Source organism: Symphalangus syndactylus, chromosome 18 (assembly GCF_028878055.3).
Source record: "Symphalangus syndactylus isolate Jambi chromosome 18, NHGRI_mSymSyn1-v2.1_pri, whole genome shotgun sequence".
NCBI lineage: Eukaryota > Metazoa > Chordata > Mammalia > Primates > Hylobatidae > Symphalangus > Symphalangus syndactylus.
The window spans coordinates 91,137,968-91,163,104 of NC_072440.2; the positions used below are offsets into that span (position 1 = coordinate 91,137,968).

General features: G+C 35.7%; 1 protein-coding gene across 1 annotated transcript; it reads right to left on the reverse strand.

Moving 5' to 3' along the window:
- Positions 1–1,544: 1,544 nt before the first annotated feature.
- On the reverse strand, positions 1,545–22,008 carry TDRD15 (tudor domain containing 15). Its single transcript, XM_055252426.2, has 4 exons — positions 21,895–22,008; positions 17,478–17,588; positions 10,320–10,405; positions 1,545–7,767 (listed from the first exon to the last, which is right to left on the reverse strand). The coding sequence occupies exon 4, from the start codon at positions 7,762–7,764 to the stop codon at positions 1,960–1,962; it is 5,805 nt and encodes a 1,934-aa protein (XP_055108401.2). The 5' UTR covers positions 7,765–7,767; positions 10,320–10,405; positions 17,478–17,588; positions 21,895–22,008; the 3' UTR covers positions 1,545–1,959.
- Between the last annotated feature and the right edge of the window lie 3,129 nt (positions 22,009–25,137).

Here is a 25,137-nt window from a genome sequence, read left to right on the forward strand (position 1 = left end):
ACTTTAAATTCATGGGCAAGATATTTAATTTCCCTGAGACTCATCCATAAAGTGGTGATAATAGCTTGGAGGAGAATGCTTCTTTCCCACTCCTGATGTTTCCTTCCATGTGGAGGTTCATAGGTGGGGCACTCTCCTAGCATAATACTCCTAGCCTCTTTGCTCTTCTGACTTATGCCTTCCAGAAGTAAGGCCAATCTCATTGGTCCATTTGGAAGGAGAAAGACATATGTTAGATTAGCCTCTTCGTCCTCCTTTTCTTTTTTGGGAGAACTGCCTCAGGCTGTTTTACATGGGTACCCTCCCAAGAAGATTCTCTTGTCTGTGCCTATAACCGTCTGTGTAAGTCTAAATAATTCCTTATTTCATTATTGGTAAGCCAATTTTTCCATGAATATGTCAGTCTTCAATATTGTTTTTGGTTTTATTTATTTTAAGTGTGACATTTTGCTTAACAATTATCTTTCTCCTCCTGAAGAGGTTTATTTGAAAGTGGTTTAAAACTCAAAGTGGAATCCTAGTTATTAGGTTCCTAAACCTTTACATCAACATACTTTGTAGAGTTGTAATAAGCATTAAATGAGAATACATATAAGACTCTTGGGACAGTGCCTGAAGCAGAATAAGCACTCAAAATATGGTAGCTGTTTCTATTGCTACCGTAACCACTACTGCTATCAGGAAAGACTCAAAAATTAGATAGAAAAGGGGGCCAATTGTAAAGCATTTATCAATTCACTATAAAACATCTAGGTAAAAATCAAATAAAATACCTTCTAACATTACATCAATAAAAACAAGACATTTCCACTTACTGAAAGAGTATAGCCTGTTATGACATTAGTTATAACACAGAATGTGGAATAATATACAATTTATTTATAAAGTCAACACAAACATTTGCCGGGGAACATTCTTTACAGCCTACAAAATCCTCAGTAACTAATCCATACAGAAAATAAATGTAATGTGGATAAACAAAATCAGACAATACTGTAGTGCATAAAATATTAAAATTTTAACAATATTTTAGAATCAGTCTGACATCTAAAAGATTTAAGAGAAAATATGCTAGAGTCAGTTTATTTATAAATTTATCTGGTTGAAAAATATGCTAGAGGCACACTCAAAAGACCTAAAGACATTTCATATGATATAAAACTATATGTAACAGAAAAATGATTCTTCAAAATGAGCGTAGGAAGCTCACTAATAATAGCAAGATTTGTTAACATGAGATCTACAGACATTTAGGAGTTTTATGAAACCCTTGAAATTATTTGTGAAATGTCACGCGTGTGTGCATGCATGTGTGGTTAAAATCTTTCACTACATTCTAAAAACTTCACCATTCAAAAAATGTAAAGATAGTGAACCAACATTTTATAATCATAGTGGCCACTTCCAGTTCAGCCGTTTATCCAGATTTTCTAGTAAGTTTTCCTGCAATATATTTTCAATTTGGATGTTAGTACATGAAAGACTTTTAAAGAATCAAATAAAAAGAATCTACAGAAAATAATCTACTTTATAAAAATGTCTATTTACCTGTTAAGTGTTCTTGTTTTTTTTTTTTTTCATTATCATGCAATGTTTTTACTGCTGTTCTCAAGTTCATGTCTTATTTTCCTGTATTTCTTCAGTTGGTAGTTTTTCAAAAATATCTTCAACATAACTGCTGTTCTTCAAACCATCAGGCAGTTCCCAAAATGAAGTTGTTGTACGTGTATCCAACAAAATGGTATTCTGGAAATGTTTTCCACTACCAACTTTCTTTCTCACTGTTAAATTTCTAGAATGTGATCTTTTACTAATACGAATTTTCCTTAAGAGGTTCTTACATCTTTCCTCTTTGTAGATTTCTGTTTATACTTTTGTTTCTCAGTGTATGTAAAATTTATATTTTGTTTTTTGTAACAATTTCGATCTAACAATGGGAAAATAGGCTTACTCTGTAATTTATATTGGATTTTTAGTAGATTCAGTAGCAGTAATTGCATCAAGATGAGCTGAATCTTCAGAATAAGTTGCGAGACCAGATGCAACTAATATATCTGCCAAATTGTTTTTCTCATGAATGACATCTACTTTCAGTCTTGTTTCAGAATGATATTCCCTAAACTGAAAAACTAAGTCTGGTTTACTTAGGAAATCTCGAAAAAAGCTTTTGGCTTCTTCACTCCAATGTTTTCCTTTAGCAGGTAAGATACCATATAAAATACATGGATAACTCAGCCTTGGCAAATTCAAAAGTTCCTCAGGAACAACTTTAAGATTTACAATTTCTGAATAATGTATATAAAAAGAAAATCCATAGTCAATCAACACAAGACATAAAGACTGAGGTGAGACTTCAGAAATTTCTACTCTATTCCACAGATCTTCCGATTTATCTTTGAACAAACAACTAGAACCGGGAATTATGAACTCCTGAGGCAATGTTTGTAAGGTCTGCGGTAGATCAGAAAGCAACATAAAAAGATATTTCATTATGTCAAAGAAATCTTCTAACTGAATACTGAAGTCTGATGGATCAGAAACAGCAGTTGCAATACCAGAATACTGCCTATCATTTTGGAATTGAACCCAAGTAAATGATTTTATTGCACATGATGATACAGGAGTCTTAGATTCAATGTTGTAAACAATTTCTGCAGGTCTAAGTTTGTTTTCTTCAACAAGAACTGTATTCAAATTTAAGTATTCCAAAAGTAACAGGTCATCGACCAAAATTTCTACTTCCCAAACAGCATCTAAATATTTCAGGAAAAGAATATTTATTTCCAAATCAGCAAATAAGCACTCAAATGACATGTTCTTAGAATTTTCAAACCAAATCCATTTACAAGGTACAGCTTGTCTAGGAATATTTCTTATTTCATTACTAAGCAGCTTGGTATTACATACAGGCACTATTTCATAGATACCACAATCTACTAAAAAAACAAGTACTTTATCATCAACATACTTTTCTTCTACTTTTGATCGATGCCATTTCAAGGTATTTTTAGATTTTGCCAAGCATTCTACACCTTTTTCAATACTTTCCATTGACAAAAAAGGAGATTTTTTTTCTTCTTTAGTAATTAATACTATTAAATCTGATAAAATTTTTTTATTTTTGGATAACTTCACATAAAATCTTCCACTTTTTGAAACATTAAGCATTTCAGCTTTTTCAAGTTGTCCAGGTTTGAATTCTTCCAAAGGAATTTTAAACAGCTGTTGGTTCGAATTCATGGAACCTTCAGACTCATTTGATTTTCCTTTCTTCATTTCATTATCACCTGGGCTCACCTTTTGAGAGAGAACCTGAGGCATTTGCAATGCTGACTCCTGCAGTTTTGAACATGCTTTCCATTTCAGTAGTTCCTTAATGACACATCTTTCATCACAAATCATATTTACTTCCCATTTCTGATCATGCTTTTTCAAAAATTCACAATAAACTGTTTTGTTATATATTTTTGAAGTAAAATAATCCACAGTTTTGTCATCCCATATTTCATCAGGCCCATTCCATTTTACTCCACTAAGAAAAGCATGGATTCCTAGCTGAGGAACAGTTAAAAATTCCCTCTGAAGTTCATAAATTTTAGATATATTTACTATGGCAGAGTTACCATAGTCAATAAATTCTACTTCAAAAGAATTTCCTGGCAAAATTTTCTTAATAACTGCCCTGTAAATGGCATTGTCACCAGAATATTCTGCAACTACAAGATCTCCCACTAGAAGTTTAACTGATTTTCTCTTTCTCAATCTCCTTGCTGTTGCATTTAGAGCATCAGCAAGTCTGATAATTACACTTTCATTCTCAGCAAGCTGAATATGGAAACTTGCTGGATTACTGATATTAGATACATACCCTTTAACTTTGGCATTCAAATAAATTTGCGGTTGAGGAAGGTCTTTGATCTGTGGCCTAATAAGGTCATATGGGTTTTGTGAGGTTGTTTGATTTAATGCTCTGATAAAAGACTGTGATACAACCTTTACTGATTTTTGGCCCACACCCCTGTTCTCAAGAATATGTGCAGCTCCAGGGACAATTTTTACACCTTTAAGCCCATCATTCAAAGAATTCTTCATTTTGTTTTTTGACACAGGTTCCATTTTATAACAAACTGATGGCTTCAAAAACCTGGCATGTATATTTTTGGGATGCATCAATTGATCTATTTTTCTTCCAGAATATGTTCCTGGACTAGTTTTATTTATCACATTATGGTGATAGTTGTTTCCTGTTTTGCCTTTCAAAGAAGTAGTAAATCTCTTATTCTCATTTATTTTATTACTCTTTTCCATGCAGCATGCTTGGTCACAATGTCTTTTTCCATAGGCATGAAGCAACACTTTAATTTTCTCATTTATATATTGAGATCCATCATACAATTCTATACCAAGCTGTCCATCTGAATCCTGGGACAATATTATCGCCTTTAATGATTTTCCCAAGAAATTGTCTTTAAACCAACTATTGATTTCTGCTGGAATATCTACATCCCTAAGATCTGACAAAAAACACTTAATAGCTTGCATAGGTGTAAAAAACAACTCTGGAAACTGAGCTGAAATGGCCCTCAACATATTTTCTCCTACTAATTGCTTATTTCCAAAGTCTACAAAATAGACTTGAAACTCAGATGATGAATCTGTTGGTACTGCTAAAGCTCTATATGAGAGACCATCCTCTACATACTTAGATATGCACACTCTCATTTTATTAGAATCATATTTTGGACAATTTTTGAGGTTAATACTCTCTGTGATTTTTGTTTCTATCATCTCTAGATCTTTATTATTTCTGCCAAGCTGGCAATAAAACTTTTTGGGACTATATATGTGAGATATATATACTTCTTCTTCACTTCCAATTTTTATATTAAAGGAAGAATAACAGTAACTGTAAAGACTAAATAAAGATGGGAATGTCTCTGATAATGTGATATACCGAGCAGAGCCACGATTCATAAGAAATTCTTTTGCACTAGTAAATGAGGACTGTAAATCTACTAAGTTATATACATGGTTTGGATGTATAATAACTAAGGCATAGATGATACAAGTCAATAACCCTCTAGATGAAGAGATAAAATTCCGCAAGTCTCTGAATGCTTTTCTTGTCCAACTGAATAATTTACAACTAACAGGCTCAATAAAATGGTTAAGACAACATCTGAAGGCTTGGCCTTCTAACAAGAGAAAACGTGGGTTAATTGCACAAAGATCTTTAATCAAAACCCTTTTTTGGTAACCATAATCAACAAACACTATGTCAACTTCTGTGGATACTTGAGTCAAAACAGCAGCTCTATACCACTTCCCAGAATACTTAGCAACACAAGCAGTCTGCCCAATCTCATAAGGATCAGAATGAATACTATAGTAATTCTGAATTTGCTCCATTAGTAATTTTAGGTCTTCTAACTTACATTGGAGCTGGCATGAAAAGTCACCTGGGCCATAATAACAGGAACATTTAACTTCAAGAACTGTTCCTGGTCTAAAAATATATTCTTTATAAGGCAAGGATGACTCAGGTCCCACAGACAAGGTGAAAGGATTTTTTAATTCTGATATATTAATATCTAGGGACTTTGGCAAAGACAAGTTATTTTCCACGAGGTTATTTGAATGGTACTTTTTAGATTTAGGTCCTTCAAGAAGGGCAGATATGACTTTTTTAATATTAACTTTGTTTTTAGATTTTGAATTTAACATTGAATATTCACTTACAGATTTTGGAAAACATTCTAGTTCTACCTGAAAATATTCTGCATATCCAGCTTGCAACATAAGAGAGATAACATCAATATTTTCTGAGGCTTCAACACTTTGAATATTTACAGTGTACTTGTCATCTTTTTTTGCTATAACCTGAAGCAAAATTGCTTTGTTCAAAACTAATTTTTTAAAATAATCGATTGCAGCCTTAGTCCATAAATCTTCAACAGGAAATATATGTGCAAGTGAACAGCACATCGCTAAGGCAGGCAACTCACAAAATTCTGGAAGCAAAATTTTTACATCAAAAAATGGTATGGAATCAGTATTACCATAATCCAAAAAATAAACATTAATCTTATAACCATTAATTTCAGTGACGACAGCTCTGTAAAAACGTCTGTCCTTGCTATATCTAGCACAACAAAATAATCCAGGTTCAGGTTTTCTTAGAATCATTTCATCTTTTTCACACAAATCATAAAATTTGTTTATGTTTTTCATTATTTCTTGAAATTCATTCTGATGGTCATTAGTGCGTATCCAGAAATTTGATGGGTTTAATACATATGCTATAAAAGCTATGTAGGCAGCCTCTATCTCCATTTCTGTTGTTTTAATGGGAAAACCTACTTTTAAAATGCCTTTTTTATTTAGAGAGTCTATTGACCATTCAATATTTCCCATAAAACTCTCAACTGCAAAGCTGTTTACATCAGACACACTTGTCTCACTCAAGATATTGGAGATTTTTGAATCAGACATCGGACAAAGTACTTGTGTGCCTACAGTCTTCAGTAGACACTTAGAATTAACTGTAAACTCTTGAGTTTGTAATGTCACGTAATACAAACGCTCATCCTTATTGAACCAATCAATGTGTGCATATACCACTTGTCCTAATAAGGCCTGTTTAAATATACTCAGTTGAAATGTTCTTGCATCTCTATCTGGACTGTGCAAACATGTCAGGGAACATGGAAATGAAAATAATGGCACTAAAATAAAATCCTGTTTAAGTTTCTTTACATAAATTGAGGGTATAGCCTCACTACTGCCATAATCCATAAACCAAATTTTTACTTGATTTGGGGGCAAGAGCTGCTGAATAATTCCTCTATGCCACTGTCCATTTCGCCTTCTGGCAACACAAAGTAGTCCAAAATTATCACACGTGGGACTAGTTTCTTGACAGACGGTATCATAATGCAAAGTCATATGTGCTGTCAAGTTTTCTAGCTCTGGAGTCCATTTAATTAACTGACAATAAAATTTACTTGGGCTCAATGCAGATGATACCTTTAGACTTTCAGTACTTCCTACTGACAAAGATGGCTGCAACTTATCCAGAACATGTTGAATATCAAGTGAAGTATCTTTATTACCTAATGACAATTCAGGCCTTTTATGTTGCAATAAATCTGGCATTTGTTGAGGGAATTCTTCTAACATTTCCACAATAAGACGAAATGAATCTCCATCAACAAGTCTTCCTAACTGTAACTTGAGAGCCTGAGATATAATTTTTGGCACGTCAAAAAGAAACATTTGCAGAGGTAAAACAGCTTGCACATAACCTTTCACTTGTATGCCTACTAATGACTTGAAATAATTCAAAGCTTTAGGGGACCATTTTTCCCCAACTGGTAGTATATTTGCAAAAATACCAAACACTACCCGTGGCGGTAGCTCAAATAAATTGCCACAGGCTGAAGCAATCTGTGGACCAGCAACTCTTAGTTCTTCTCCACGATCTATGAGGAGCACTGTATAGAGTTCATTTTTCTTTTCCACGACTCTTCCTCTCAGCCATTCTCCAGATAGTCTTTCTTTCACCAAACAAAATTCATCAATTTCCACATTATTTTTCACTTTTGGAGTGTGTTGTATTTCTCTCTGCAATATGTGGTAGTCAAACTCACATGCATTATTATTTATGCCTTGAAATTTCACCAGAATATCTTTGGGAAGACATTTAATATGTGATATTGTCAGATCCACATCTAAAAATGTTGGTAAGAGAGATGCAGAATCCATTTTCTAAAAAGCAAATAATAATTACTCATTAGCTATCAAAGTTAACTGCAATTAGCCTTATGTTTGGCATATAAATATAAAACTAAAAATAATTATATGCCTGTATTTTATCAAATTTAAACATGTTGATAAAAATTATACACATCGAATAAGATGCTGGTGAAATAAAACCTAACGTTCACTGCTTTCTATACTTTTAAAATTTTTCATTGAAATAATTACAAAAACATTTTTTTAAATAGGAAGAATACCATCACTGGAAAACAGAGAGGAGCAACATTTATTTTCCAGAAACTTTACAAATTCCAGCTGGATATTGGACAAATGTGGTGTAATGAAAGGAGCCAAATTAGCCTCATTGGGGACCTCCTTCTCCTCCTGTGAGACAACCACTTTCCTTCATGCAGACTCTTTCCAACAACCTATAACGCAAAGAGGTGAGTGCTAGAAGAAAGGGCAGATGGTGAACCAAAAAGGGGCATACTGTTTGCCCTCCCCACTCTGTGCTGAATTCACAATATTTGGACTCTATCAGCATCATTATGCAACCCCGGGATTCATCTTTGATTGAAGGAAATCAGTTGAGACCTGGACACCACTAAGGGAAGCTAAGCATAGAAAGACACTGAAGTAGGTTAGGTATATCCAGACCTTATCACTGGCATGACTGGCTACAATAAGTGGAAAAGGGAAGGAATCTATAGCATCAAGGCAAAATTTTCTACCATAGCTAATCTGTGGACTTTTAGGATTCTAAAAGTAAGGCAAATATTCAAGAAATATAAATAATCACCAATTTCAGGCAAGAACCATCATCTACTGTGACAGGATACAGCTCAACTCCTCCTTGACTCTGAGTTAACAGTTCACAGGCATTAATTTATTTCTATGAGGACGAGTAAGAGAAAAACACTGGATGCCTTCTCCCCAAAAATGAGGGAACCTCTTAAAAGAAACCAAGGAAATGCTACTCCATAGAAATAGATGTACTGAAAGAAATAGCAAAGTCCTGTTCTCAAAAAGGTCAAAAGGTGAAAATATAACAACTGATATTAGGATGAACTATACACACATGATAGATTTAAAAGTATAATGGGAAAATAAAACCTAAAATAAAGATAAATTAGAAGAAAATTTTGACAGAATACCCCAAAGCTCAGAGGAAAAAGATAAAATGATGAAAGAGGAGTATGCAGGGACAGAATATAAAGTCTCACCAAAGTCTAAATGTTTTCATTATTTAGTCACAGGCCTTCACCTAATTCCCACACTTTACTCAGTTTATAGCCCCATTAATTCCTTACATGAAGAGACAACCAGGTACTCTCAAAGAATCCTATACTGGATTATACCAAAACTGTCTTCCTGGCATTCACCTAAAGGGCCCTGTGACCATTCACATGGGCATATGGGAAAGAAAAAATTTACATGTATCTTTCAGGAACCATGCCACCCTTTTTTATGTATAAAAAGTAGATGTACTCAGAATATCTCCTTCATTAAACAGAGGTGGTATATACAGTACATACAAGACAACCAAGCCCAAAGGCACAAGGAAGTTTTTAAATAGGTTACTCAAACTATCAAAAACCTACTCCTCCACGTCACTATCTCTCCCTCAAACAATACAGATGGCCTCCTGGGGAATTTCACATCAGTGGGGGTAAACATCTGGTTTATACATGGCTCTCACTTAATGCCAGTAACATCCAGATATAGATTGCTGAGGCATTACACCCCAACCCGGGTTGGGGGGCGGGGATGGGGGTAGGGTGGCAGACTAAGAAATGAAAGAAAATCTTCACAGTAGAAAGACCTACCATTACATCTACTTTGCCTAAAGAAGAAATTGCTTGAGTTAATAACCTATGCATATTAATATGCAATGGCTAATAGTTTCCGCAGGATGATTAGGAATGCTGAAGGAACAAGACTTGAAGACTTATTACAAAAACGTCTGAAGAAAAGGTATGTGAATGAGCCTCTATAAATTGGCACATAGGAAAATTTTAGGTCCCATGTGATGCTCACCAGAGGGCCCCACAATGAAAAAAAATTCTTCATCAGGTAGACAGCATAACCTATCCTGTGGATGTCAGTCAAACTCTTTCACCTGCCTCTACAATGCTTACTCAATAGGGTCATGAAGAAAGTTCCCAGTGTCATGGACAAAGCTCCTACCCTTTTGCATCTAAAGACCAAATGAAAATAATTCAAAGAAAATTCAGGTGTATATATATACATCTTTTTTATTATATATATTTATATATATAAAAATATGTACATATATCTTATTATACCTTATATATAACTATATTATATAAATACATATTTATATTTAATACATAATATATTTTTATATTATATATAAAATTTAGAACCAAACTATTATTTATATATATAATTATTTATATATAAAATTTAAAACTAATTATTTTACACAATGAACAAATGTATTATTTTAAAGACATAATTTAAATCAAGATGTTCTAGATCCAACCCCTACTCAAATATGATAATCCTTAGAAGATTACTATATCACAGAAAGTACTTACACTGTATACACAGGATTCAGATATCAGTACTCAATTAATTGTGTGAAATTTGGGAAACTATTTTTCCTTAGAATCAGACTCTAAATCTGTAAAATGAAAAGTTTAATTAAATTAGGATTTTTCAAACCATTTTTCTGCAGCAGAAATCTTAAAATGTAAAATACAAAAGATAATTTTTACAAAAATCAAAATACCTATAAAATGGATTCATTAGTGTTCTAACAATTTCATATGTTTATAAAATTTAATTGTGAAGTCAGTAAATGAGACTAATAAAGTTATTCTATTAAACACAAGCCAATAGCAGCCTTATCATATAATTTGACTTATTATGATGTTTGATAGCACAGTATCAGGAAAATCAGGCTCACAAATATGAAACAGTCTACCTGCTTCCAAAATCATACATGATCCAACACAGATAGAGTCAAACAAAAATATGAGAGAGCCACAACTTGAATAATCAATGAGTTAATCTAATGGCACTAACTAGTGCTCTTTTCTGCTTTTAAATTTACTACGTAATATTTGAATGTTTTATATAAAAATTATATTTTAAAAAATCAAATTTAAATCCAAAGTTCCCAAACACCTGAATTAAATCTAAATAAAAAATATACATCAACACAGTTCCCCTGAGGTTTGAGGAAAATATAATCTACAAATACTATTAAAATTGATAGAGAAAACTCTTTCTATACTAAAATGCCTGATTCTATAGAATATATATTATAGATAATGGCACTCATTGGAGTTCATCTTCTATAAATTAACATCAAACAAGTCCAGACCAGTAAAGTCCACTAGAAACACAATTGAGCCATATATATAAAGCAATCCAGTAATACCATTTAAAAGTAATTAAAGAGACAAATGAAATTACTTTTCAAAATCTATTTTAACTCAATATATCCAAACTATTATCATTTCAACATGTAATCAACATAAAATTATTATGATATTTGATTTCTTTTTAATACTAAATCTTCGAACTATGGTGTACATTTTACACTTAGCATACATCTCAATTTGGACTAACCATTATTTCAAATGCTCAATAGCTATATGTGGTTAGTGACTAGTATTTCAACATACAGGTCTAGAACTATGATACAATTTTAAGTTTTAAATATAAATTTTGTCAAAAATCTTAAAGCAGGTAAAATAATAGTTCCTTGTATTAATAACTCCTTATAATCCTTTAAATTTTTTAAAGGTTTTTAGTACACTAGTTTAAGTGATCTTCAAAACAAGATTCTTCATTTTTCGGACCACAGAACTGAAGATCAACTGAAACCGAAATTGATCAAAGTTGAAATCTAAAAAGAGATTTAGGTTTCTGATTAGGTTTTCTGATTATCAGTTCAGTTCATTATGTACATTATTTCATTTCCACTGCTTTACACTGTTGTTTCAACTAAAGTACATAATCATGCACAAGAGCCATAATAAAAATGAAAGATGCAAATACAAAAGAAAAAAACCCACAAAAACAAACAAGCAAAGCAACATTCTGGGACAGAATGTGCTTAATAATTCTTCCTTTTTCAAAATTTAAGGTCATTCTGCTCAAACTCTGGCCAGTATTCTGGCAAGGTTACTATGTTCCAAAAGACTGCAAGTTGAAGGATCTGTGCTTTGGTTTTCCTCCTCCCATCTTTTCCATATATTCAGAATAGTTTCTAGATTCACCTTGTTAATGACACTGATGTGATGAAAATAAAACTGGATATACTATTTGAGTATGCATATTTCAGAATCAGGGTTTCATTTTTTTTAACATTCTTTACTGAAGTTCACAACCAGGAGCAATTTTTTCCCCAAGGGAACATTTGGGGCATCTGGAAATACATTTAGTTGTCTTAACTGAGGTAGGAAGTGAGTGCTACCAATATCTAGTGGGTAGAAGCCAGGGATGCCGCTGAATATCCTATAATGCACAGCAGAGCACACTCTTACACAAACAAAGAATTATTCAGCCCAATATGTCAACAGTTCTGAATTTGACAAACTCTGCTTTAGTGAGAGCAAAAATAAATACCAGGTAGATAAAAGAACTAATTTATTAAAACTATCTAAAAGAATTAGAAGAAAATACAAGAACATTTTTCTAATCTTACTAAGGGAGACATCTTTTAGCAGACAAAACCTGGAGGTCATAAAATTTTTTTAATATATTAATTTCGTTAACTATAGGCAAAAAATGAAGCTATAAACATTAAAATCAATTTAATTTACTGCATAAAGGATTTTCTCAAGCCAAATATCTTCATCATCTATGACTCCACTATCATTCCACTCACAATCCACCGGGAAATTCTACTGGGTTCATCTCCAGAGCATATAAAAATCTGACACTTGCAATTCTGCTGCCACAATCCTGGTCTAAACTATCTTCCTCTGTCATCTGTAATACTACCTTCCTCACTAGTCTTTTAGCCTGAACTCCACCCTATCCCAACCTGTGAATATTCTTAGCATTGTAACCAGAGTGATCTTTTTAAAATGTAAGATACAATATGTTAAGAGAGAAAAAAAATCAGTGGCTTCTAGTTTCACTGAGTGAAAACTAAAGCCATCAAAAATGGCTTTACAAAGTCCAAAAGAGCTAACCATCACCACCAGCACCACCAAAACCTCCCATGTTTTCTCTTGCCTTATTTCCTATTACACTCCCATCACTTATTACACTGAAGCTGCAATTCCTCCCTTGACATTCTGTGAATCTCTTCACCTCTGGGCTTTGGGCTTAACTGCTGTCAGAGCACAGCTTTCTTCCTCACTTCCTCCAAGTTTTGGTCAGAAGATCCCCTTCTAGGTGAAGCATTCCCTGACTACTCTAATTAAAACTGTAACCTCCCACAAACTTAATAGTCCCTAGCCCCTCCCTACTTTCTCTACCAAAAGCAACAAAAAAGTTCTATTAAACTAGAGGTTCTCAAACCTTTGTTTTCAGGACACATTTATAGTCCTATAAATCATTGAAGATCTCAAAGAGTTTTCATTTATGTGACTTATATCTACCAACGTTTATCATTTTAGAAATAAAAATAGAAATTTAAAATATATTTAATTCATTTAAAAATACTAAACCCACTAAAAACACAGATCTTTTCATGAGAGATGATTATATTTCTTAAAATCAAAAGATTAGTGAAAAGTGACATGGTTTTATAATTTTTACAGATTTCTTCAATGTCTGCTTAATAGAAATTAAGCTGGATTCTCATATCTGCTTCTACATTCAATGTGTTGCAATAGGCTATTCTGGGTGAAGGATGTGAAGAAAATCTAGCTATACACAGATACGAGTTGGAGAAGGGAGGAGAACGTTAAAAGCTTTTTCATATAACTGAAGACATTCTTCTTTGATATGCACAACTCCTCAATGAGTAGTAGTTTCTTCGAAGTTAGTTTACAATGTGGAATATAAAATCATAAGGGAACTTTTTGTATTATCTTAAAATCCACTGGCCTACCTATCTTGTACTTTGAAATTTTTAAATATGCATGATTTTATATCACATGGATTAATTTGAAAATATTGGTTAGATGTACAGATCTTTCATATGTCGACATATTACATTACCTAACATCCCCAAACAAAACTGATTGGTATCACCAGCAATCTCATCAGAAAAGTCATCAAATTTGGGGATACCATCAAACTCAAAATGGCAGACATCACTTTCCTAACTTTTCTAATTTTTGCTTTAAAACTTGGATTTTATCATTGACAAATACTGTCAGTTGTTTTCCTTAAAGTGAGGAGCTTGCTTCAATGTGCAAAGTACCCAAATCTGACTCAGTTTGCTACCCCGGTTTGCACCTCAAATAGTTACATCAAATGCTTTTCCTAGAGTCGATCTGCACAGTTCAGTATCAACAGGAGTGCTTTTATGAGTACCTCCCATTTCATCACATGGAATATTAACAAGACATATTTTCAAGGATCATGCTTCATGGATCATGCTTTAATATCATTCATTTTTACTGCTAGATCAAGGACATTTTAAAGTGAAACTGCCACCTTTTTTATTGCAAGTGTTTGGTAGTAAATAATACAATGACCACCAATAGTTTGGTGCCATTGCCTTGATTCACAGCGAGGTGCCAGCAGTTTTTCCCACCATTGCTTTTGCACCATCAGTGTCAACATTAACACACTGAAAAAGGTAAACATTGACAAGATGCCAAGTTTATTCATGGGGAAATAATATTTTCAATAAATGGTCCCGAAAAAAAATGGATACCCACATGCAAAAGAATGAAGTCAGACCCCGACCTCACACAATATACACAAGATGTTCTCAGACTTACAATGGTTCGACCTCAGATTTTTCAGCTTTACAGGGAATTTTTGGGGACATAACCCCATAGAAATCTAAGAGCTCCTCACAACTTAAAAAGGAGGTACAGTTTCTACTGAATGTGTATTGCTTCCGCACTATTGTGAAACTGAAAATCCTAAGTTGAATCATGGGAAGTCAGGGACCAACTCTTTTGTTGCCAGCATTAAATGCATCTTCAGCTTACAGTATTTTCAATTTACAATGAGTTTATCAAGATGTAATCTCATTGCAAGTTGAGGAGCATCTGCACAAAAAGCAACTGAAAATGGATAAAAAACCTACGGGTAAGAACTAAAGCTGTCAATTCCTTAAAAATTTTGAAATAAATCTTCATGACTACTATGGTTTAAATGTTTGTGACCTCCAAAACTCACATTGCAACTTAATCACTGAGATGTGGGACATTTAATAGGGGTGAATAGGTCAGGAGGGTACTGTCCTTATGAATGAATTAATCCATTCATGGGTTATTGGGTTATCAGGGAGTAGCATGGGTGGTTTTATAAGAAGAGGAAGAAGGACTTGAACTAGCATGCTCACCCCCTGTCCATGTGATGCCCTGTACCACCTCAGGACCTGCAGAGTCCCCACTAGCAAGAAGGCTCTCACCAGAGGCGGCCCCTTGACCCTGGACTTCTCAGTCTCCATAACTGTAAGAAATAAATTCCTTTTCTTTATATATTACCCAGTTTCAGGTATTGCTATAAGGAACAGAAAACATATCAAGATGTGTTAGGCAATGGCTTCTTAAATATGGTTCCAAAAGCACAAGTAACAAAAGATAAAAAAACAGATCAATTGGACCATCAAAGTTTAAAAAAAACTTGTGCTCCAAAGGACCCATCAGAAAAGTGAGAAGTCAACCCTGAAAATGGCAGAAAATATCTGCAAATCACCTATCTGATAAGTGGCTTGATGCATAATATATGTAAAGATCCCAAACTTAACAATGGGAAGACAATGCAATCTAAACACAGGCAATGGATTCGACTACATATTTCTTCAGAAAAGATACACAAAAGGCCAATAAGCATATAAAAAGATAGTCAACATCATTAGTCACTAGGAAAATGCAAACTACAATGAAATGCCACTCCAGACACACTAGGATGACTGTATTTTAAAAACCGAACAATTACAAGCGTTAGCAAGAATGCAGAGAAATTAGAACCCTCCTGCAATCTGCACCTGTAAAACAGTACAGCCATTTTCAAAAAGTTTGGTGATTCCTCAGAAAGTTAAAACAGCAATTCCATTACTAGATATAGACCAAAGAAAACTGAAAACACACATCCACACAAAAATTTGGACACGACCATTCTTAGTAGCATTATTCCTAACAACTAAAAGTGAAAACTACACAAATTTCATCAACTGTTGAAGGAGTAACACAATGCAATAAATACAAAAATTAGCGAGGCATGGTAACGTGCACCTCTGATCCCAGCTACTTAGGAGGCTAAGGTGGGAGGATGGCTTGACCCTGGGGAACAGAGATTGCAGTAAGCTGAGATCCTGCCACTGCACTCCAGCCTACCAAAGAGAGCAAGACTCTGTCAAAAAAATAAATAAATAATAATAACTTTTTTTTAAGAAAACACTTGTTCTCCCATGGATTATATTGACAGTGATTTTTCCTTCTCTCTGATTTTTCCACTTTGAATATCTCTATAAATGGCCATACATTTCTTCTCTGACAGTGAAGAAAAAAAAACTGAAACAAAATTCTTTTCAAAATGTCACAAAGTTAGAAGAAAATTTAGAAAAACATTTGAAATATTTTAGGATAAGATGGACAATCAAGAAAGATAGAAACCCAAAAACCATAAAAGGAATGAAGAACACAGTTAGGTACATATATGCTAAAATTCCTATATAAAAAAGAATATAGGCCAGGCACGGTGGCTCATGCCTGTAATCCCAGCAATTTGGGAGGCCGAGGCAGGTGGATCGCGAGGTCAGGAGATCGAGACCATCCTGGCTAACACGGTGAAACCCCGTCTCTACTAAAAATACAAAAAATTAGCCGGGCGTGGTGGCGGGCGGCTGTAGTACCAGCTACTCAGGAGGCTGAGGCAGGAGAATAGCGTGAACCCGGGAGGCGGAGTTTGCAGTGAGACAAGATCGCGCCACTGCACTCCAGCCTGGGAGACACAGCGAGACTCCATCTCAAAAAAAAAAAAAAAAAAAGAATATCATATGAATAGACAAATGACAGATTTAAAAAAAAACTGTAACATGGAATATAGATAAAAAGCATCCTTAACATAAAAGTATGTTCCATATTACTAGTATGGGGAAAAGAAAAATGAAAATTCCTCTTCCATGTACTGTACTAGGAAAAACATAAATGAATGATTATATCCAGAACAAATGAAGATGTGGAGAATGAAAGTTCATAGGTTCCAGGTAAGAGAATAAATTCTTATAATATTTTTGTCATGTAAACTTATAGTACCATTAATCTTAAAATCCTCATATCTTTTGATACCAAGATTACTCTTGGTAATCTATCCTTATGAATATAAGAATACATGCTTAAAGATGTTTATTGAAACACTTATAAAATTAAAACTATAAAACACTGCTAAGAGAAATTAAAGATGTAAATTAATTTTAAGGTATCAATTCTCCCCAGAGTCACCTATAGAACTGACATAATCCCAATCAAAATCCTGGGATGCATTTTGGTAGAAATTCAAACGCAATTCTAAACCTTTTATGGAAATGCAAAGGAACAGAATGGTCTAAATAGGTTATAAATAAATAAACTGAAAAAGATTAAAGTTTGAGAACTTATGCTTACCTGAATTTAAGACTAATTATAAAGTTATAGCACTCAAGACACTGTGGTACTGGTGTAGTACTGGTGTGGAAATATAATTCAATGGAACAGATCAGAATGCAGAAATAAGACCTAGATAAAGTCAATAAGAGATAAAATGATTTTCAACCAAGGTGCCAGCAATTCAACAAATGATGCTGTAACAGCTGGATAGCCATACGCTTAAAAGAGGGAAAAAAACTAACCATATGCAAAAATTTATGCTAAACGGAATATAAACCCACATATAAGAACTAAATGTATAAAACTTCTCAGAGGGCCGGGCGCGGTGGCTCACGCTTGTACTCCCAGCACTTTGGGAGGCCGAGGCGGGCGGATCACAAGGTCAGGAGATCGAGACCACGGTGAAATCCCGCCTCTACTAAAAATACAAAAAAATTAGCCGGGCTTGGTGGCAGGCGCCTGTAGTCAGTCCCAGCTACTCGGAGAGGCTGAGGCAGGAGAATGGCGTGAACCTGGGAGGCGGAGCTTGCAGTGAGCCGAGATTGCGCCACTGCACTCCAGCCTGGGCCACAGAGCGAGACTCCGTCTCAAAAAAAAAAAAAAAAAAAAAACTTCTCAGAAAAAAAATAGAAAATCATAGGTACCTTGACTTGGCAAAGATGTCTTAAATAAGACACAAAAAAATTCAAACTACTAAAGGGGGACAAAATCAATACATCAGAGTTTATCAAAATTAAAATATTTTGCTCTTCCACAGACACAATAAAAAACCTAAAGGCAAGCCACAGAAAGTGAGAAAATACTTACAAAACATATAGCCTAGAACCTGTCTCTAAAATATATAAAGAACTTTTACAACTCAGTAGTAAAAAAAAAAAATCCAATTTAAAAATAGGTAAAAGATTTAGCAGCGACTTTACCAAAGAAGATTTATTGATGGAAAATTAGCATTTGAAAAACATGCTTAATATCATTGTCACTAAGAAAATGCAAATTAAATCGCACTAAGATAATACTTCACATCCACTAGAATGGCTGAAATTAAAGGGCAACCGTACCAAACATTGGTGAGGGTATAGAGTAACTGAAAAGGTCACAGACTTCAGAAAGAACTGTAAAACGATACAAACATTCGGAGAACAGTTTGGAAGCTTCTTTAAAAGTTAAATATATACATATACCTTCCACATGACCTGGCCAATCCACTTCCGAGTATTTACTCAAGATAAATGAAAGTATATGTCCATGCAAAAACTTGTAGGAGACCGTTCACAGCAAGTTTACTTGTAAGAGCCAAAAACAAAACAACCCAAATGTTTGTCAACACAATAAACAATGGAACGATACAATAGTCGTAATGCATAAAATGGAAACCATCCAACAATAAAAAGGAATGCTGTAACCCCAGCACTTTGGGAGTCCAAGGCAGGCGGATCACCTGAGGTCCGGAGTTCAAGATAAGCCTGACCAACACAGAGAAACCCTGTCTCTACTAAAAATACAAAATTAGCCGGACGTGGTGACGCATGCCTGTAATGCCAGCTACTCGGAAGGCTGAGGAAGGAGAATCGCTTGAACCCAGGAGGCGGAGATTGCGGTGAGACGAGGTCCCACCATTGCACTCCATCCTGGGCAACAAGAGGGAAACTCCGTCTCAAAGAAAAAAAAAAAAGAATGAAACACTGATACTCATAAAAACATGGATGATTCTCAAAACTGCAGAATACACATTTTATGAGTCCATTTGTATAAAATCCTAGAAAATGCCATTTAATCTATAGTAACAGAAAGATCAGTGATTGACTTGGGTAAGGGGAGCGCAGGTTGGAGTAGGACCAAAGGAAACCTTTGAAGGTGATAGATATGCTTATGATGTCGTTTATAGTGGTTTCATAGAGTATACATGTGTCAAATGTCAAATTGTACACTTCAAATATGTGTAGTTTGTTATATCTCAGATATACTTCACTAAAGCTATAAGACACACACACACACACACACATGCACAACCTGAATGTTCATTAATAGGAACAGAATAATTCATAGAGGACTTATTTTAATATTTGTAATTACTAATAAAAAATTTCTATTGGCTCTGATGAATAGGTCTTAAGAATCCTGTTCAATTTGGGAGGAGGTCAGAGTAATACAAAAAGACACTAAAATGATACATTACGTGTATACATGAATATGTGTTCATATACAAATAGAGGAAAGTGTGACGGTACGTATCAAACAAATAAATTAGGATATGGAACTGGAAAAAGAATTCCAGAGGGTAAAAGGTAATTCACTTTACCCTCTGCTTTAGCTGACATGCTGTAAAGAGCTTCAAAGGGTTAGAAAAATTGAATGTATACCAAAGTGGTAAAACAATTAAGTGACTCATCAAAAATAAATTTCTTCAGAAAAGCACCTCCACACCTTAACTCTCTTTATGTCTTCTGGTCTACACTAACTCACTCTCTCTCTCACACACACACACACACGCAACAACTCACACACAACTTGGCATTAGGATCTCTCTCTTTCTCTCACACACACACACACACACCCTGGCATTAGGATCTCTTCCTAACATAACCCTAGCATTATATCTCGCACACACACACACACGCTGGCTTGGAATCTAATTCAAACACACACCATGGCATTACAATCTCCTTCTCGCACATACCCTGGCATTAGGATCGCTCTCTCTCACACACACACCCTAGCATTAGGATTTCTCTCACACACAACCCGGCATTGGGATCTCTCCCTCACACACACATCCTAAAATTAAGATTCCTCTCACAGTCACACACACCCTGACATCAGGATTTCTCTCTCACACACACACCCTGACATCAGGATTTCTCTCTCACACACACACCCTGACATCAGGATTTCTCTCTCACATACACACCCTGACATCAGGATTTCTCTCTCACACACACACCCTGACATCAGGATTTCTCTCTCACATACACACCCTGACATCAGGATTTCTCTCTCACACACACACCCTGACATCAGGATTTCTCTCTCACATACACACCCTGACATCAGGATTTCTCTCTCACACACACACCCTGACATCAGGATTTCTCTCACACACACACACCCTAACATTAGGGTCTCTCTCACACACACACACCCTGGCATTAGGATCTCACAATCACACACACCCTGGCATTAGTGTCTCTCCCTCACACACACACGCCCTGGCATTAGGGTCTCTCTCACACACACCCTGACATAAAGATTCCTCTCACAGTCACACACACCCTGGCATTACGGTCTCACACACACCCTGACATTAGTGTCTCTCCCTCACACACACACACCCTGGCATTAGGATTTCTCTCACACTCACACCCCCTAATATTAGGATCTCTCAGTCACGGTCACACACCCTGACATTAGGGTTTCTCACATACACACACACCCTGGCATTAGGATCACTCTGTCACACACACACACACACACACACACCCTGGCATTAGGATCACTCTGTCACATACACACACACACACGCCCTGGCATTAGGATCACTCTGTCACACACACACACACACACACACCCTGGCATTAGGATCACTGTCACACACACACACACACACACACACACACACCCTGGCATTAGGATCACTCTGTCACACACACACACACACACCCTGGCATTAGGATTACTCTGTCACATACACACACACACACGCCCTGGCATTAGGATCACTCTGTCACACACACACACACACACACCCTGGCATTAGGATCACTCTGTCACACACACACACACACACACACCCTGGCATTAGGATCACTCTGTCACACACACACATACACACACACACACCCTGGCATTAGGATCACTCTGTCACACACACGCACACACACCCTGGCATTAGGATCACTCTGTCACACACACACACACACACCCTGGCATTAGGATCACTCTGTCACACACACACACACACACCCTGGCATTAGGATCACTGTGTCACATACACACACACACACCCTGGCATTAGGATCACTCTGTCACACACACACACACACACACACCCTGGCATTAGGATCACTCTGTCACACACACACAGTCTGACATTAGGGTTTCTCTCACACTCACACACCCTGGCATTAGGATCAGTGTGTCATACACACCCTGGCATTAGGGTCTCTCTCACACTCACACACAGCTTGGCATTAGGATCAGCCATCATTGACCCCATATGCTGGGTGCTCCCATCTCTGATAACTGCATTTTTCGAGGAAGGGCTGCTGCTCCCGGGTGGGAGGGCTGAGTCTGAGCCGCCGCCGCCATTAGAGGTAGGGAGAACAGAAGCAGCTGAAGATCCCACGACAGACTTCAGATCGCAGCCCGCCCCTGGGAGGCCAAAGCCCCTGTGGGTCAGAAGAGAAAAGTGGGGAAGTACCATGGAAACCAATAGTACCTGGAGCAGGCTAACCATACATAAGCCGAGCTGGGGTTTACCAAGAATCTCTGCTGCGGGTCAGGCCTCTCTTCCCGGAGCTGGAAAAATACCGCAAGGGCCCAAAATGGCGGGAGACTCGGGCCTTGTTCCCACCCCCTCGTAATCCCGCAGCGGCCCCAGGGAGCATGTGCGGGCTTGAAGGCCGAATGCCGCGGGTGAGGCCTGCAGCTGCGCAAAGCGTCCCGCCTGACGCTATCCCTGCCTTCCTGAGGGCGGCAGCTGTGTGCGGCCTGGTAAGGGTGGTGCCCACTGGGAGTTCTTGAAGCTGGCATTAGGCTCCAGGTGGGCAGCCTCACAGCCTTGTCTCTCAGGGACAGGCCATGGAGAGACTCTGGATGGGCTAATGTGGTAGAGAGGATGTAGCTTGTCATATGGGTGTGACCACTGGGGTAGTATCACCCCTCTTCCTGGCTGTGCAAGGGTTGTAGTTCATGCAGACAGATCTATCTTGCAACTACCAGGATAGAAACTCAGGAGTCCCCAGTGAATTAGTGAAAGGAATGTCTATTTATTGAGTACCAGTTAATCAGATATTTATTTAAGTTATTGAATTTAATTCTATTTCTCTATTTTGGAGAATTTTGAATTTGGTCCATGAATTAGGTGGTATTAATGTATACAGTGTTAATTTCCTGATCCCAGTGGGTATGTTAGGGTTATGCAGGGAAAAGTCCTTGTTTATAGGAAATAGACAAAGTAGCGGGGGTTATTGGGCATAATGCCAGCAGTTTACTTTCAAATGGGGAGGGGACATGTTCTTTCTACTCTTGCAAGTGTTCTGTAAATTTGTAATTATTTTAAAAGAAACACTTTATTTGAAAAATTACTAGTCTCATAAAATGAGCCATACAACTCTATTTTTTTGTGTTCTGCAGCAATTTTTATGACATTATATAACAAGGACAGAAAGTAACTGTCCTTTGAAAAATTAGAAACTTAACTATATTAAGTCATCTGGGTAGGTATTTTAGGTGGGGCAAAATCTTGCCTTCCACATCAGTTGTTTCATGCTCACAGATGGTGTCAAGTTTTCTGTTTCTTTCGACTATTTCCTCCTTTATTGTCTATGTTAATTATTTATATCTTTTTCTCTTGACAAGTCTTATCATCTGTATTGTTTTTTCTTGTTGTAATTATTCTCCATTTTATTTTTTCCTTATCTGTATTCTTTCCTTCTATTTTGTTTCTCTGACTTTATTACTTCATTTTCTTCAGTTTAATGTTTGCTGTCTCTATTTTTAACCTTTCTCATTTTCTGAAAAATATATTTAAGCTACGAATTTCCCTTCAAGTACTACTTTAGTTGTACCCCTTAAGTTTTTAATGGTATAATTTCTTTATCTTTCAGTTTAAAATTGTCCTAATTCCTATTGAGATTTATTTTGCCATCTGGGTAAAAGATAATTTTTCTTAATTTCCAAATATGTGGAAATGTGTTATTAGCTTTTTGATATTCATTTGTAACTTACTTGCATTAATTGCATTGTAGCCAGAAAATGTGCTCTGTAATGATACCAGTTACTTAAAATTTCTTGATACTTGCTTCTTCCCTAGTACCTAGTCATTTTTAAAATTTATGTCCGTTAGATCAAGTTTGTTAATTGTGTTCAAGTGTTCTATATCGTTACTGATGTGCTTGTCAGCTTTATCCGTTACAGAAAGTGATTTTTATCAGCTTATTGTAAGTCTGCCTATTTGTCTTTTCTATACTTTGAATATATTTTTTGAAGTACATAAAGATTTAAAATTTCTTTCTGATGAATTGACTGTTTTATCAACTTGTAATAACTTTCTCCATGTCAAGAAATTTTTTGCCTTAAGGTATTTTACCTGACATTTATTTAGCATGGCTAAATACATTCATTGAGTTGGTATTTGCCATGGTGTATCTTTTTATATCCTTTGTTTACTAACCTTCTTTCTTGTCCTTATGATTTAGTGTGGCTTTTTATAAAGAACATGTAGCTCAATGTTGTTTGTTTACTCTTTGTTTAGTCAGTCTTAGAAGCTTGCATTTCCCTTTGGTCCATTTACATTGATTATGATTTCTGATATTTTGTGATTTCTACCATTTTATTTTATGCATTAAGTCTTCCTACTTTTTCTAGGTTTCTCCAGGAAGGCTTTCTCTTGAACTGATTTAATTTTATTCTTTACCTACATTTCTCCTTCCTACTCCCTACCCCCACCTGCCATTTTCTGCTTTACCACTTGGGAAGTAATTCTTTCTGATACTATCTTCTAGTACTATCTTTCTGGTACTATCTACTATCTTCTGGTACTATCTTTTCTGGTACTATCTAATTATTGGTGGCCACTCAACAATTTTTAACACTTATTTAATTGAGTAAATTCTAAAGTTAACTTTTTACCCTCTTTTTAAACAATACAAGGGACCTTGGGACACTTTAACACACACACACACACACACACACACATACACACCTCTCTCTTTTTTGTATTTTTTATTGATATATCATTGTTTTACGTATTTTTGGAATACATATGTATTTTGATACATGTATGCAATGTGCAACAATTCTCTCAGGTTAACTGGGATATCCATCAGATCTATTTTTGTTTTTTTGAGACACTTTCATACTGTTTACCATGGTGGCTGTTCTAATTTATATTCCCACCAAGAGTGTACTGATGTTCCCTTTCTTTGCATCCTCAACAGGATTTGTTATTTTTTGTCTTTTGGGTAATAGTCATTCCAGCTGGGGTGAGATGATATCTCATGGCTGATTAGTGATGTTGAACATTTTTTTTTCATATACTTGTTGGCCATTTGTGTGTCTTCTTTTGAAAAATGTCTATTCGGGTCTTTTGCCTATCCTTTCATTGGATTATTTGGGGGTTTTTTTTGGCATTTAGTTATTTCGTTCCTGATAGATTCTGATTGTTAATCCCTTGTTGGAGGGATGATTTGCAGATATTTCCTCCTAAATAAATTCCACACTTAGAGCTATCCCATTTTTGACAAAGTCACCAAGAACATACACTGGGAAAGGACACTCTCTTTAATAAATGGTGCTGGGAGAACTAGATACCCATATGCAGAAGAATGAAACTAGATCCCCATCTTTCATCCCCATCTTTCATCATAAACAAAAATCAACTCAAAATGGATTAAAGACTTAAATTTAAGACTGGAAACTATGGAACTACTAGAATAAAATGTTGGGGAAATGCTACAGG

Excerpts from the sequence above, each read along its gene's own strand:
- TDRD15 (XM_055252426.2), bottom strand. The coding sequence starts at position 7,764 with ATGGATTCTGCATCTCTCTTACCAACATTTTTAGATGTGGATCTGACA.